This window comes from Bos javanicus, chromosome 21 (assembly GCF_032452875.1).
Source record: "Bos javanicus breed banteng chromosome 21, ARS-OSU_banteng_1.0, whole genome shotgun sequence".
NCBI lineage: Eukaryota > Metazoa > Chordata > Mammalia > Artiodactyla > Bovidae > Bos > Bos javanicus.
In genome coordinates, this window is record NC_083888.1 from 19,299,942 (window position 1) to 19,316,723 (window position 16,782).

General features: G+C 48.4%; 1 protein-coding gene across 1 annotated transcript; it reads right to left on the bottom strand.

Annotated features, from left to right (window-relative positions):
* Positions 1-442: 442 nt before the first annotated feature.
* Positions 443-5,043, bottom strand: LOC133234723 (myeloid-associated differentiation marker-like). Its single transcript, XM_061395610.1, has 3 exons — positions 4,850-5,043; positions 3,721-4,684; positions 443-493 (listed from the first exon to the last, which is right to left on the bottom strand). Exons 1-3 carry the CDS (start codon positions 5,041-5,043, stop codon positions 443-445), a joined length of 1,209 nt encoding a protein of 402 aa, XP_061251594.1.
* Between the last annotated feature and the right edge of the window lie 11,739 nt (positions 5,044-16,782).

The window sequence follows — 16,782 nt, forward strand, 5'->3', positions numbered from 1 at the left end:
AGCTACCCAGCATCCTTCTAGCACAGTTGTTCTCTGCTAAAGTTGTCGGGGAGATTCTCCACAGGGTGCGATCATGTCTAAAAGCAGGTGCTATTATCTCCATTTTCTGGTTGAGGAAACTGAGGCTTAGAGTGGCGTAGACTGAGCACAGGACTACTGTGTGCCAGGCTGTGCTCTGGTCTCAGATCAGGGTTGAGGGACTTGAGACATGTAAGGGGAAGTCCCTGAGATGACAAAGAGGGACTGGGAGAAGTTCTCAGTGGCTGGAGAGAGAGACGATGAGGCTGGAGAGGTAGAAAGGGATCTGAGCTCGCAGGGCTTTGGAGGTGATGTTTTGGAGTCTCTGTTTCATCCAAAGAGAAGCTTTCAAAGGTATCTTAGTTTGAGTTTAGTCCAAAACAGGCTTTGAGGGAAAGAATGGGAACAGGAATCAGTTAGAAGCTTATGGCAGGTGTCCAGCTGAGACGGATGGATGGATCTGGACCAGGTAGCCCTACAGAAGAGGAAAAGTGCGTGGATTCATGAGTGTTTTGTGAAGAGCATCTGTGAAGGTGGTGCCTTTGAGACAGGAAAGATGAGGAAGGACCAGCGTGTGTGTGCGGGGGTGGTCCGGAGGTTCAGGAGATGTGATTGGACATGGTGAGTGTGAGGAGTCCTGAGACATCCAGAGGGAGAGATCAGGAGGCTGTTGGATTTGACTCTGGACCCCAACAGAGATCAACTTCGGAGGCAGGAATTCCAGAGTTTTCATCATACAGCCTATTCACTTCATTCAATATCTTCATAAATGCCTACCATGCCCACTCACCTAAAAGAGCAGCCTGGCCACTCATACCCACACACTCCAATAACTCTTCTCACCAGTTTTTCCTTCATTATGGCATTTATCATCCACTGACCTGATACCATACTGGTTGCACATGGTCCATCTTCTGTACTAGAGTGTCAGCTCTATGAGGACAGAGTTCTTGGTCCTCTGCTCTCTGTCCAGACCTAGAACAGTGCCTGGCACACACTCGGTGCACAAGGATATTTGTCTATTGAGTGGAGTCTTAAAGCCATCAGACTGGATGAGAACACACAGAGAACATGGCACACAGAGAAGATGTGATCTGGCTCCAAGTCCTGAGGACCTGAGACCCTCAGATGATGAGGAGGAGCAGGAGGAGGGAGGGAAAGGGGGAGGAGATGCTGAGCCAAAGGGGCAGCTCTTCCTTTATTAGGATCGTGGTGACAGTGCTGTTTGTGGGTCCCCACCTCCCCTAGCCCAAGGCTGGGCACCCTGTCTATGGGATCTCAGTCCCCTTCTCAGCGCTTTGATGGAGGACATCCTCATCTCACAGAGGGAGACAGAGCCAGGAGGGCTGACTGAAGCTGGGGTCTCTCTAGAGCATCAGCCTCTCCTTCCCCGTGACTCTACTGAGAGCTGACTGTGCAGGAAGCAGGGGTCTAGGGTGGGGGTGGGGCCACAGCACACACTGTCCTCTGGGGTCTTGACCCTCACCTTGGGGCCACCTAGGAGGTGGGGGTGGCCTCCTCAGGTTTTCCCTGCCCTGGGGCATGCAAACCCCAGAGCCAGGAGCAGAATGTCAGGTTAGAGATTTCCTTTAGGAAAGCTTTTCCTCTGGGAATCCTGGCTCCTCTTCTTTCCAGGAAGCCTGACCCTCTGGAAGGAACTTGGGCCGGGAGTCAAGGAGCCTGGGGGTCACCTTCCAGGCCAGGCTGCACCGCTGCCTCAGCCCCCTCCCAGTCTCAGCTCAGTGGCTGAGTGAGGGCATCTAGAGGGTCCCTGGAAAGTGAGTCAAGTTGCTTCAGTCGTGTTCAGCTCTTTGCGATCCCATGGACTGCAGCCCACCAGGCTCCTCTGTCCATGGGATTCTCCAGGCAAGAATAGTGGACAGGGTTGCCATGCCCTCCTCCAAGGGATCTTCCCAACCCAGGGATCAAACCCAGTTCTCCTGCATTGCAGGCAGATTCTTTATCGTCTGAGCCACTAGGGAAGCCCAAGCATACTGGAGAGGTCTCTGGAGCCACCCCCTAACCATGTCAAAGACCTAGCCCCTCACATTTCCTGCCAGAGTATTCATCAGGCTGGTTCTGCCTGGAAGTCAGCCTGGAGGAGAGATAGTCCAAGCGCTCTCCCCGGTGGCCGGTCATAATCAGACAGGCAGCCACACCCAGCAGCCTCTGAGGTTCATGAAAATAGTTAACAGTAGAAGCCATGACCCTAAACCCTAGAGCCTGGACAGGAGAAAATCCTGAGAGGTCAGGCTACAGCTCCCTGCTCTCCCATTCCAGGTTCCCAAAGGTCAGTGGTACAAATGGCAGGTATGGCCACTGTAAAGTTGAGTGAAAAGCACAGTAGTTTGATGTCAAATGAACTTGGACTTGAATTCCCTGAATTCTTAACCTCACCTGGAGCCCCTCATGCATGCGGTGGGCTGTTAGGACATATCCTGCAGGGCTGTGCTCTCTCTCTGCATGAACAGGTAGCCAAGGGAGACGGCAGGGGCGAGGCTGGACCAGTGACCGGAGTCCCCTGGAGGTGCTCAGCCCTTAGGCCAGTGGCTCATCCGTGGCTGCACAGCACAGTCGTCTGGGCCTCGGGCTGAGCTTTTCAAAGCGTGGGCTCCCTGCCTGCTGTACAGCCAGCTCTCAGTGAAGGAAGCCCCACCCCGAGGTCCTACAACAGTACCCCCATCTGCTGTTAGCAAGCTTGCCAGAAATATCCTGAGAGGATCAAGATGCTAGGCAGGGTCCAATTGGAGCCTCCTTGCCTTCCCCCAGCCCACCAGCCTCCCTACAGGGACCCTGGGATAGGAGTCAGCCATACAGACAAGGTCCACATGGATGGACCACCTACACTGGCCCCTAAGACAGATAGTCAGGTGCCTGAGGCTGCAGGAGAGAAGAGACCCTCTTTTCTCCACTCAAAGGTGGATAGAGAAAGGCTGACTCTGTGATCCTTCCAAGAAGCTGCTCCAGGGTCAGAGAATGGACCCGGGCTCTGTTCTACACCAGGCTCCGGCCACAGTCTGAGCTTGGGAGGATCAGGCTCAGGCAGGGAGCAAGAGAAGAGCCTGATGCCTGGACACCCGGGGTCTTCTCCATCAACTGTGTGTACTAAAGGGCTGGAGTTGGCCCTGGCCACTCAACAAGTGGGCTTGGGGGCCACAGCTCCTTCTCCCCATGTTATAGACCAGGGTTCTTGGCCTCCTTAATCAATAGAAATCGATTTGGTGCTGTCCAGGTGCAAGCAAGGGTTGCAGCAAAGGGTCCAAGATCGCAGCCTGTCTTGTATCCAGATCCCTGGACCCAAGGCGCCTCCCTTCCCTCTGATTTTGGCGACAGCCTGTGGGAGCATCTCTCAGCTCTTCCCCAGCCTGTCCATCAAGGCTGCAGGGAATATGGAGACCATCTGGCCAACGATCCCTCCCCTGATCCTTCTTTTCCACTTGGTATATTTTTCAAACTTTAATTTTGTTTTCTTAAAAAAGCAATTTGCTTACATGTTTCAAAATCAAAATGCTCAAAAAAGGCCATATTCTGAGAAGTCTCCCTTCCACCTGTGGCTCCATCCACTTTCCCCTCAACTCCCCTCCCCCACCAACACCAGGTATCTGAGTCTAAAAGAGGGCATTAGGGGACATCAGAAATTGGTGAAGAAACTGCAGGTGAAAAGAAGAATAAAGAGTCTCTGGGCTGAGCCTCAGTCCATACAAAAGCCTCTAGGATCAAGTACATCATGTCAGCCACATAAACCAGCAGGTTGATGGCTGTCAGGATGGCCACAGCCAGTCGCTGGTCCCAGATGCAGCCAATGGTAGTGAGTTGATCACTGCAGCTCATATCACTGGATCGCTGGGGCTGCCCCCCCAACTTCTCATGGAACTGGTAGAGGGGCCAGAGGATCACTGCGGTTATGTAGAGGAGGACAGAGAGCACAGTCTGCAGCCACAGTAAAAGGGGGATGCGAAGGGGCAGCTTTTTGTCATTGTCACAGTCACACCCATTCACAAAGTAGTTCACGGCCCCCAGGACAAAGCAGATGGAGTACACGACCACACACCACACCAGGGCCGGCTGGTGCTGGTACAGGTCAGTGTTGCTGATGAAGGCGAAGATGACACAGGCCAGATAGTTCTCCAGCCTCCTGAGCACACCTGGGAAGGTGGGCACAAAGCAGACCATGTCGCCAGGTCGGACACAGACCCAGGCCACTTCGATGGCATAAAGCAGAGCAGCCACGCAGGAGAAGGCAGTGGCGATGATGGCGCGGTTCTGGGCGGGGCCTGGAGGAAAGACCTGGATGTAGGAGGTGCCGAAGATGAAGGAAGTCACCATGCAGATGATGACGAAGTAGGAGGAATAAGCATGAAGAAAACCATCCCAGGAGCAAGGGAGGCGGGACTGCAGCCCACATAACTCCACTATGGAGATGATGAGGCTCATGGCAAAGCAGAGACACCAGACGAACACGCACCAGTTACCCATGCCCTCCTCCCAAATGCCCAGGCTGGCCCCTAGCGAGAAGGACACGCAGGTGGAGAGCAGCTGCCCCACGCGGAGGAAAAAACCCATGATGGGCTTGGAGGCCAGGCCTGAGGACCAGCACATGGTGATGGTGACGATCAGGTGGTCAACGTCACCGCTGTTGTAACCTTGCTTGTTCTTCAACCAAAGGCTTGTAAACAGTTTAAACACAGCTCCGGATTTGACGTTCTGAGTTCAGATTTGCTTTGCCGGTTAAGTTCTGTTTCTGTCTCCGTTCTTTTTTCTCAAGAAAATATACGACCACTGACCCCTAGAACTGATGTGCTGATCTGAACAAAGTAAGGACCACACTCACCTTCTCAATCCAGCAAGGTGGCCCAAGGTTAATGTAAAGTCCCCAAAATAGAAGCACAGCGCACCCCGGCACACAGTCTGCAGCCGTTTCAGCTTCCTTCCTTGTATAAATTTCAGGTGAGCCTTGCCGTGTTGGAAGTTGGTTCTTTTGCGCAGTGATCCACCTTCTCCCCTGCCCGCCAGCTTGCTTAACATAAAGCTACTTTTCTTCTGCCCAAGACTTATCTCTCAGTACTGGCTTCTTCAGGGATGAGCAGTGGAGCCTGAGCTGGGTGACAATATTATACATCCAGGCAGCAGCCAGGTCCCCGGAGTTCCTGCCCTCCCCCTCTTCCTGGAGCGAAAGGGACAATGCGGCTGGGAAAGTTGGGCTGCCCGCTGCTCCCACTGAAGATTTGTAGGTATTTTTCCAGCAGCTGTAAAACTTACCTACTCCTTGCTCACAGCCTGCTTTCACTTTCTGTTGAGAGCAGGAAACTGGGCTCTGACGGAGCAGCCAACCTCTTGATCGAGTGAGTAAAAGAGCATGCATCCTGCGAGGCCACCTTCCCCGCTATTTGGTCATATTCTTTGCTCTTTGGGACTATGCGGTCAGTAGGATGCTGCAGGAGTGGGGAATGGCTTATTTGTGACTCTGTACCACTCTCTTCCCAAGGAAGAATTGGTTTGGTTGCTTTAAATCTGTTCTGGGGGAGCCAGTTAAGTGGGGGGAGGGGGTCTACATCCGTCCCTTCTAGAAGTCCACTGGCACGCATCTTGGCAGGCTGGCAACACTAGAGCTATTACCCAGTAGGTAGCCATGAATAAAATGCTTTTTTAATATAGCCCAAGTCGTGTATGTTTTCGATTCTGAAGAACAGTGGCCCTGGAATGGGTCTCTAAATTACTATTTTCCAGTTAGAATTCTTTTGTCAATGATCTGATAAGTGGGAGGCTTTCCTGTTACTCATGATAAAGATTCTTCCAACAAAGGCACCAAATTAAAAGCAAAAAAAAAAAAAAAAGAAAGAAACTGTGAAAAGCCTGCCTCCTTTACAGGGGTGACTTTGCAGGCAAGGGAGGAAGAAGAGGGGGTCAGCTTTTTAGGGAACTGAATCCACACTGACCTCTATGGTTTCTGTCCTGGTGTCCCAGGCAGGGGATGCCCGGGTCTGTGCCACCTCCCCCCAGTCTCTGGAGGGAGAGGGGTTCTAGTGCAGAGGCAAGGGTGGGAGGAAGAGCCTCAGCGCCCCCACAGCGTGAGGAAGAAAGGTGGTACGAAGTAGTTTCTCCCTTTAAGATCCCACAGGACACTCAATTTGCCTGAAGTGTGTCCCTTACAAGGGGAGAGGGAGGGAAAGTGGATTTTCGCTAAGACAATTCCCTACAGGAGGTTTGAATCCACAAGGACAGCCGGTTGGCTGTTGTTGGACATACAATCTTTTTTTCACCTCAGACCTACTAAACTGGAAAAAAGAAAATCCTCCATACCAAGATGACTCACAAAAAAATGATGGAAATGTTCATTAGTACTTTTTTTAACCCACTGCCCAACATGGGCTGATGCAGACATGGGTGGTGATTGTATTCACAGCGGAGGAGCGGCACCTTGTCCCAGACAAATCCTGACACTCGTCTCTCGGTATTTGGCTTCTTGAGGACTGAAGAGACAAGCCTGAGTTCAGTAACACAGCCACAAGGTAAGGGGCCTCCAGAAGCTAAAAGAGGCAAAGAGGGACCCTTTCCTGGGGCATCAGAGACAGCACAGCCCTGTTGACACATTGTTTCAAAACACTGACCTCCAGAACTGTGAGAGAATGCATTTCTGTTGTTTTAAGCCACCAGGCTTGTGATAATAGCCCTAGGAAACCAAGATGAACTTCCAGAAATGAAAAACGTATTATTTGTCATATATTTTTATAGTTTCCAGAAAAACTTGCCGACCTCCTGCTCTAGAGCATGATGATCACATGGATCCCAGGATCCCTTGTCATATCCTGTGTCCCCAGTGTCTGAAACTCACTGGGAAGGGTCCACTGATCTAGAGAAGGGGGTCCAGTCCAAATGCCCACAGGACTCAGGAGGGAAAGAAATAAGTAAAGGGGATGGAGAGGACTAGGGCCCCAAGAGAGGACGAACTGCACCTGTCGGGGGTGGTGGAAAAGCAAGATGTGGTGTGTGATGATATGGTCTCATGTTTATAAAACAGCAAAAAAAGAACAGATACTCCTTACAAACATGTGTGAATGTATGTACACACATGTCTACATATGATCAGAGCCTGTGAAATGTGTTGAAGGCTGTACATGAAGTTGAGGACCTGGATGCTCCCTGGATGGGGGTGTGGACGTGCCTGTGAGCAGGCAGGAAGCCTGGTCACACCCAAGAGAGGGAATGGGGCACTTTTGAGATGATCACAGTCCTGCTTTATGTCAATTAAACATGAGAAGAAGAAAATGTAGAAAATACTAAACAGAGATGAAAATGAAAAATAATATAAATGGCAGAGCATTTGCTCAGCTTCACCCCACACCAAAGGAACATAGCCCAGTGACACCAGATCTCCTGCAGCTTGAAAAGGAGCTGGAAATGTGGATTTTCATGTGAAATTAAAACACTTTGCAGCTACCAAACACAATAGAAATAAATAACACCAATTCTATACCCTCTCTTTCTGAAAACACTGAAGGGACACCAAACACATCCTTAGATCACCTCCAATACAAACTGGTTTGCAACCTCTGATCTGGAGCAAATCAAGCTTGTATGTGCTATGTCCAGAATGGGGCCAGGGCCTTCTGGGTCCTCTGTGAGGGAGCAGGGGAGGAGAACAGACAGCTGGCATGGATTGAGTGTGCCATGTGACAGGCCTTCTGATAAGCTGTTCACATGATTTCGTTAATTAAAGTAGGTATTGAATCCATTGCACAGATGGGAAAACTGAGGCTCTGGTGAGTCACTTTCCCAGGATCATCCAGCTATGAAATGTCTGCCAAAGGTCCAGAGCCTCCTTGTAACTCTGGTGACCATCTCCCCTCCTTCTCTGCCCTTCTGGCACCTCCTCCTTCCTTCCTTCCTTCCTTTATCTTGGCCATGACCTTCCCAGCTCCCTGTCTTCCAGTCCACGTGCCTGGCTGCTGGGCAGGCAGGGCTCAGCCACATCCAGGCTGTGCTCTGACAGGGGCACTGTGTCCAAGCTCACATATTAGAGTGGAGGAGGGGCTGCTGGGGAACTCAGGCAAACCTGCTGCTTCCCAGTTGGGCAACTGAGGCCCAGAGTGGCACATGCCTTACCCAGGGTCACACAGCAGGAACACCCATGGCTCTCCTTCCCCAAGCCCTCCCTCTGTCCCATTGTGCACAGCTGCTCAGTCATGCCCAACACTTTGCAACTCCATGGACTATAGTCCGCCAGACTCTTCTGTCCATGGGGATTCTCCAGGCAAGAACACTGGAGTGGGTTGCCATGCCCTTCTCCAGGAGATCTTCCCAACCCAGGGTTCTAACCCAGGTCTCCCCATTGCAGGTGGATTCTTAAAACGTCAGAGCCACCAGGGAAGCCCAAGAATACTGGAGTGGGTAGCTTATGCCTTCTCCAGGGGATCTTTCTGACCCAGGGATCGAACCAGGGTCTTCTGCATTCCAGGTAGATTCTTTACCAGGTGAGCTACCAGGGAACCCCCTCTGTCCCTGGATCCAAAGTTGTCATTTCTCCCTGGAAGGAAATTCCAGATGAGTTCTGGGAGGTTGGTGGGAATAGACTGGCAAACAGCGAGCAGGACACCCCAGCCTCCCTCACCCCAGTGCCCCTCCCCACCTCTGGCATGCCCACTGGGAGGCCCACAGGCTCCAGGGCTCCACTGGCAATTGGGGCTCAAGGAGCTTTGTGAGTCCAGGGAGGTTCTCAGGTTTGCTCTCTGTTTCTCTTTCCAGCCTCAGCTTTTCCCAGGGTTTATTATCAGCAAAGGCAACAAGGCCCCTGATGGCAGGAAGCTGGCTAGGGCTCAGTCTGCTGGCCCTTCAGGCCTGGGGGCGTCTCAGCAAATAGTCCTTTGGAAACAGGGCAGCTGTCCCTGAGGAGGGGGCGGGCTGGGAGGGGCCTCACTCCCCCAACACACTGGACCCTGGAGGAGCCCCTATATGAGCAGGACTGCAGCTCTGGCTGGCGGGACTGTCTTGGGCAGGTGACCTGGGCAATTCCATGGTCTCCAGGGTCCCTGCCACTCTGGCCATGTGTCCCTGTCACAGCCCTGAAACCCCTTCAGGCCCCTGTTCTCCTGTCTCAGTTCCAGTCCAGGCCCCTCCTCCATGGGAAGGTTGGCTCCATGCCTGCGTCTCTTCTGGGTCAGAAGACATGTACTAGACTGCCTCAGGGTCCCTGGGACCCTGGGATCCCCCCAGTCATCTCCACTCTGCCCCCCACCCCCACCCCAGTCCCAGGTGCATTCTCAGGGCTGTCACCTCCCAGGGGTCCTACAGGGGCCTCCTCTTTCAGCTCCTGCCCTTAAAAGGGGGTGATCATCCATCCATCCCCACCCACTCCCTGGGATGTATACATCAGCCTCAGACACAGCATCCTTGTTGATTTCCAGTCCCTTCTTCCCAGCTTGGAAGTTGCTAACCTGTCTCCCAGGCCAGGAGAATCCTCACAGGTAGGACTACTTCTAGATCTTTCCAAACTCCCACCTGGATGGCAGTTTTGGAGCTTAAGAGTCAGACATTATGTTAATTTATTCTGTGATTCTTCCATGATGCTCCATGATGCTTGGAGTCATGCTGAGTTGGGGTCTCCCTTCCCCAATGCAGATGAGTCACATGTGAAAGCAAAATTGGGGGAGGGGATCCACAACAGTCCCTACTTCCCATGTCATCTTGTCCCTAGGGCCTTGTTCTCACCCCATGGGCTCCTCTCTGTTCAGACCTGAAGCTGCCCTCCTCCGGGTGGGGCTGTGTCTCCTCCGATGGCAGCTCCTTCTAGTAATGGCTGCAGGGAGGACAGGCCGGGACACGTGTCTCCAGGTTACTGTGGAAGGAGGCCGTGGGCCTGAAGGTGGGTCCTGGGTCCCAGAACTCCCACCCACAAGGGACCTGCTGACATGTGGGCTGTAGAGCAAAGTGCTCAAACCCACAGCTTTGCTATTTTTATCTGGGGTTTACACTTTTACAGCCTTTTCACCTTAGTTTTCTCATCCACGAATGGATTATCAGATTTTCCTGGTGGTCCAGTAGTTGTTTCACTGAAGGGGGCACAGGCTCAAACACAGGTTGGGGAATTTCCACATACCATGCAGCGCAGCTAAAAATAATTGCATTAACAATGCAATCCACTACTTCTTTTCTGAACTCATGGGCTCAGATGTGCTCGTTATTCAGAATTTCTAAGTTGGACAGGACATGGTGAATCTACTCTATATGCCATAACACTCGGCCTTGTGTCTCAAAGCACCTTGAAATAAACACGTTAGTGTTTTGGCAACTGAATTATAATCAAACATGTTAGTGTTTCGGCAACATAAATTGTCTCAACTTTGTTCAAGTCAAAGTTTGTTACTAAACAATTAAAAACTTTTTTTTTTCAATTTGGGGAGAGTTGAAACTTGGGATTGTAGAAAACCATCACTGTAACCAGAGCTTCCAGATAGCAATAGTGGTAAAGAATCCACCTGCCAGTGTCGGAGATGCGAGAGATAGGGGTTTGATCCCTGGTTTGGAGAAGATATCCTGGAATAGCAAGCAGCTATCCACTCCAGTATTCTTGCCTGAGAAGTCCCAAGGACAGAGAAACCTGGTGGGCTACAGCCTATGGAGTCACAAAGAATCAGACACGACTGAGCACATTCTTGTACCCTGTATGGCTGTAGATAATGGCATGCAGTGCAGAGAGTTAAAAAATGTGCTTGGCTTTGTGGCGAGACCCAACCCACCTTTGAGATAAGACAAGTCTCTTGACAAAGCCAAGGGTGACCGGTGGGGAGAATAACTGTAGAGCAGCTGTGCTGTTACCAAGTGTCTGGTTCTAACTCCACAGATTCTGAGCCTCAGCCATCACAGGGCCCTGTGTCATTTCCAAACGTCTGACTTAATCCACCTCCAGAGCTAGGTCTTTCTCTGATGGGTCCTCAGCGAAGACCACTGCCGTACTGGTGTCAGTGACAGGCCTGACCATCACAGCACCATGTCCACCAATAGGACATTCACTTTGTCCATCTCTTTGGACACCATATGGTTCTACCTCTGCCTGCTGCAGCTGTTCTCCACTTATGTGGCCTTCTTGCTGGTGGCCAGCATGGGCACTGGGAGAGGGGATGTAGGCAACTGGTCCATGGCCATCTGGTGCTTCTGTTTCACTGTGACCCTCATCATCTTCATTGCTTAGTTATGTAAGCTCCGGTCCCCCTTCGTTTCTTCTGGTACCACCTCCTCGACACCTACACCTACTATGCCGCCCTCTTCTGCCTCTCGGCCTCCGTCATCTACTCCATCACCTTTGTCCAGTTGCTGTTCAGTCACCAAGTCATGTCCGACTCTTTGTGACCCTGTGGACTGCAGCACGCCAGGCCTCTATGTCCCTCACTGTCTCCGGAGTTTGCCCAAGTTCACGTCCAGCTGTGCAACATGGAGTACAAGCTGCCCGTCAAGGTTGTGCACACCCTGCTCATCGTGCTCCTCTACATCAGCGCTCTGGTCCTCTGGCCACTCTACCAGTCCTATGAGAAGTTGGGTGGGAAGCCCCAGCGGTCCAGTGATGAGGACTGCACTGATGGGCTCACCGCCTACATGTGCACCTCGGACCAGCGCTTGGCTGTGGCTGTCCTGACAGCAGCCATCAACCTGCTGGTTTATGAGACTGGCCTGGTGTACTGGGCCCGCCAGCTCTCTGTAGGAACTAAGGCTCTGCCCAGCACTCCTGATTCCCTCTGCTCATAGAAGGTATCCTCACCAAGCTCTGACATCCTCTGACATCCTCTGACATCCTCAGTGGACGTGAACTTGGACAAACTCTGGAGACAGTGAGGGACCTAGAGGCCTGGCGTGCTGCAGTCCACAGGGTCACAAAGAGTCGGACATGACTTGGTGACTGAACAGCAACAACGTTGTCTGATATTCTCTTCCTGGCTCCCTGTTGCCTTAACGGTCCAGAAGCAAGCCACGAGAATGAAGACAGAACACAAAATCTGGTGCAATGGGTCAGGGGACCCGCAGCCTCTATTGGACTGAGGTGCAGAGTCCACTCTGAGTCCAGCTTTTATTCCTAGTTGCAGACTACAAGACTTTCTTTGATCTTATCTTTCTCAAGACACGTGCTGTTTTAAGCACGTACTCCTAAATGTCATGGACTACACTGGCATAGGCCAGATCTCCTTGTTTTTACTCCAGGCCATTCCCTTCCAGGCTAGTCTCAGGAACAATCAGCAAGTACGTAGGCAGTCTTCATGCCTGGCGCCTACCCGGTGTTCCAAAGTCCATGCTTTCATGATCCCGGTCATACTCCCTTCTGGGTCTGGCCTTGGGGTTTGTAGCAAGGCTATTATTCTAAGAAAATCATGAAAGATAATCATTAACATAGTTTCTTAATATATGCTGTTTTTCCAGATTCTACTTCTGTGGAATCTCTCAAGGCTGGGTAAGTACATTATTAGGAATTCCCAGTAAATCTCCCCCTTTTTATTTTTGCAGGCGTAGATACACCAATCGAGCAACTTCTTTCTTCAGCAGTTCTTGGATGATTTCTTTCGGTTTCTCTTATCATCTGAGGATTAGACACAAAACAGTCAAAAATATACATCCTGATATTATAGTACTAAGCAATCCTCCTCCTACAGGGGTTTAGTTTATGTAAACCTTCCTCAATTTCTTCAAATAAGTTTCTGGGAGTAGTTGTAAGTGAGCATTCTGCATATTAGAAATAGTAGCCTGTAATTGGGAAATATCTAAGGATAGATTATTACAAACGTGTCCTCTCAAATGTTTAGATAATTGATCCCAAGTATATGCACTTGATTATACTTATGAAGTGTGACACAAAATAAAGAGATATTCCAATCACACTTCAGATGAATTTGTAATTTTAAATTTTGTACTCTGTCCCCTAGTAGGAGAACTGCATTTTCTAAATCAATCAATCGTTCATTAATTTCTTGGTCTATGTGAGCTTGATTTCCCCAGGCAGAACTTGCATTTTGGTGCCACTGCTGGACAAATGCAGTCATTTGTATAGTTTGATGCAGTGGCACCCCGGCTACTGCCATGGTTGTGGCTATAGCAGTAATTCTCATAATAGCTACTATAAGAAGTCCAATAAACCTTTTAGAACGTTGCAGTACTTTCTTTATAACCTTTAAAAGAGCATGTGTTTCAAGGGAGCCTTCCCAAGGTCTGGTTTGATTTACTGGAAGCCATATCCCCAATCTTCTTCTTAATATAACAAATGAGTGATTAAATTATAAAGTGAAGAATTTAAGCAGGTACATAATTTTTAGTCCTGGCAAGAAAGTTCCTGTACACTTTCACTGATAGAAATTGTTCCTTTCAAGAGCACATAAGGATCTCTCATGCAAGCCTGAATATAAAATGTCCAATTTGTACTGGTATTAAATGTCAATGAATAATTCATTTTATCAGAATAATATCCATCCCAAATTTGGAATCTTTTAAGACTTAAAGCTAATTTCCAAATCCCTCCTTGCCCTCTTCCTTGATCTAATTGTGGGAAGGGGGTGACATGCCACTACCATGCCATATAATTGGATGATCTGAAGAGTGGTAAATTAGTATGGTTAAAGACTTTATGTCCCTGCCAACACAGCCTTTTGTGAGGATAGCAGAACTGCTTTTGATGAGAGCAATTAGAGACTGCATACCCCTTAGGGGACCAGTCCCATACAATTCCATAGGAACCATTAATCAAAATTATTCCCTCAGTCCCGCTGCAATTACCCCACTGAATACGATCTTGCTTTTCAGTCTACAGCTTGTGATGCTCGAATAAAGGTCTGTCCAATTTGGTGTCATTATGGGGTTCCCTGGTGCCTCAGACGGTAAAGCGTCTGCCTGCAATGTGAAAGACCCAGGTTCAATCCCTGGGTCAGGGAAGATCCTTGGAGAAGGAAATGGCAACCCACTCCAGTATCCTTGCCTTGAGAATCCCGTGGACGAGGAGCCTGGCAGGCTACAGCACAGGGGTCATAAAGAGTCGGACACGACTGAGCGATTTCACATCGGGTTCTGAGTTGTTATAAGCAAAACTCAGACCACAAGAAGATGTAGCTGAACCTTAACATAGTTACTATTTAAAGAATTACTGGACAGCCAGGCTTGCATAGACAATTTAAGACATCTTGTAGTTGGTCCTATACAAGTTGGCCAGGATTCATACCCATAAGTAACATTGAAGGGAGTCCCTTCCTCTTGTTTAAAAAGAGGAAGGCGTGTATCTTTAGGTCCTGGTACCCAGGAAGAATAATAAACATAAACGGGGATCATAGAATCCCCACAGTCAACGGGTTTTAGTAATGGGAGGCTACGTATATATGCCCAATAAGTTTAATTTTTAGATTCAGCTGTTGCTAAGGGTACACTCACTGTGGTGGTGATAAGAGCAAACACGGCAACAGGCAGATTGTTAGGAGTGACAGCATTCCCTTTATTTTCTAAGATCTCTTCTGATTTCTGTGTTAATCTTTTAATTTTTTATCCCCAAGTGGGGATCTTGTTGCGATAAGTCAACGGGAGAGGAATCGTTATCTTTGTCTGTTTCAGACTCAGGCCTTTGAAACTTATTTCTGGGGGTGCAACGTTCCACGGAAAAGATGCTTTCAGATGACGTGAAGGGGTGTTTCTGAATCACCTGGTGAAACACAAGCGAAACCCCTCCCCCAGGTTGTCAGAGTCCCCCTGTGCTATGAACGTGTTACTGGATCACATCACCAAACAGGTGGTTTGGGGTGAATTTCTTTTTGTTCCTTTTTAAAATGTCATTCTACTGCAGTGAAATCATTATCTTGATGCAAAAATTTAAAATAAATAATGCTTTATATAATTTTTACTGTAGAGGAAGTGACATTCCATTTCCCACCTTTTTGTTTTTGTAGCATTTCTTTAAGAGATCTGTTAGCTCATTTTACAATATCTTGTCCTTGGGGATTATAGGGAGTTCATGTATGATGTTTTATAGACCAAGCCTTTTTAAAAATCCCTAAAAGTAGAACTAGTGTAAGCCGGGCCATTGTCTGTTTTTATATTTTGTGGGAGGCCCATAGTAGTAAAGCAACTATGCAAATGTGAAATAACATGTTTTGTAGATTCCCCAGAGCAAGCAGTTGCCCAGATAAACTTAGAGTTAGTATCAACTATGACGTGTACATAAGCAAGCTTTCCAAAGGGTGGAATGTGAGTTATGTCCATCTGCCAGATCTGATTTGGCTTCAGGCCACGGGGATTAACTCCCAAGGCTTCTGTTGGAGATGTGGTTATCACAACCATCTGGCATGTAGGATAAGGCCATACAATCTGTTTAGCTTGAGCCCAAGGGATATGAAACTTGGTTTTTAAATATTTTAATTACAATGTGACAGATCATGAAGGGCTGATGCTTCTATAAATTCTGGAAATAAAAGGGCATTGGCTTGGTCATCTCTGAGATGATTGGATGGCATCTCCGACTCAATGGACATGAGTTTGAGTAAACTCCGGAAGTTGGTAATGGATAGGGAGGCCTTGGATAGGGAGGCCTGGCATGCTGCAGTCCATGAGGTTGCAAAGAGTCAGAGACAACTGAGCGACTGAACTGAACTCTGTTAAAGGCCCTGGTAAATCAGTATGAGCTGGAGTATGAGTAATGTAGAATGGAGACTGTTGGTATCTAATCACCTTTTGTAAATTTGTAAAAAGTGTATACAATGTGGATGGGATAGTATCCTTAATAGTTGCTATTTCTATATGTTTAGTAACATGTACAGACTATTGAGAATCAGATAAGATGTTACTTGTTTGGGGAATATTTTGTAATGTGTGATTAATAGCTAGAATTTCTGCTCGTTGCGTAGAATATCCAGGTGTTTAAATAACTAGCATAAATGTGCCTGTATATCCTGTTTTACCTCAGCTAGTGCCATCTGTAAAAATAGGAGGAGCTGAGGGAATGGGGTCGACACTAGTAATTCTAGACAAAATCCATCTTGTTTATTTTAAAAACTATAAGATAGGTAAATCAGGACAGTGTCTGTCGATTTGCCCAACATAGTCAGCTAAAGCAAGTTGCCAAGATAATGAATTGTGAAGAGAATATTTTAATTCTTTGGAAGTTAGTGCAGTGCAAATAAGGCAGGAATCATGTCCAGTAAGCTATTGAACATGCCCTCTTCCTTTGAGAATTATAGTGGCTATCATATCTAAATAAGGGGTAATAGATTTTGTTTGTGAATTAGCTATGAATATCCATTCAACTATTAAAGGAGTTAGCATAATCAACCTAGTAGGGGAATGAGGGGTAGGGAAGATAAACAACTGGAGAGGCGCCAAAGGGTCTATTCTGTCTATTTGGCATTTTTGTACAGCTTGTTCTATAATTGATAGTTCTTTCTCAGCCTCAGGAGTTAGCTCTCGGGAGCTATTAAGCTCTGGATTCCCTCTTAATAGAATAAATGGGATAAAGAATAAGTTGGAATCCCTAACTTAGGTCGAATCTAGTTAATATCTTCTAGTAATTTTTGTAAGTCATTTAGAGTTTTAATTGAGTCTCTGCGTATTTGCACCTTTTGTGGTTTGATTGTAGTATGCGTGACTATATTTCCTAAGTACTGAAAAGGTTCAGTGTATTGTAATTTATCAGAAGCTATATACAAGCCAGCACACTCCAAGCATTCCTTTAGCTTTAAAAACAATTCCTTTAGGCTATCAACTTCAGGTAAGGCACATAATATATCCTGATATATGCATGAGGGAACTGTTGTCACA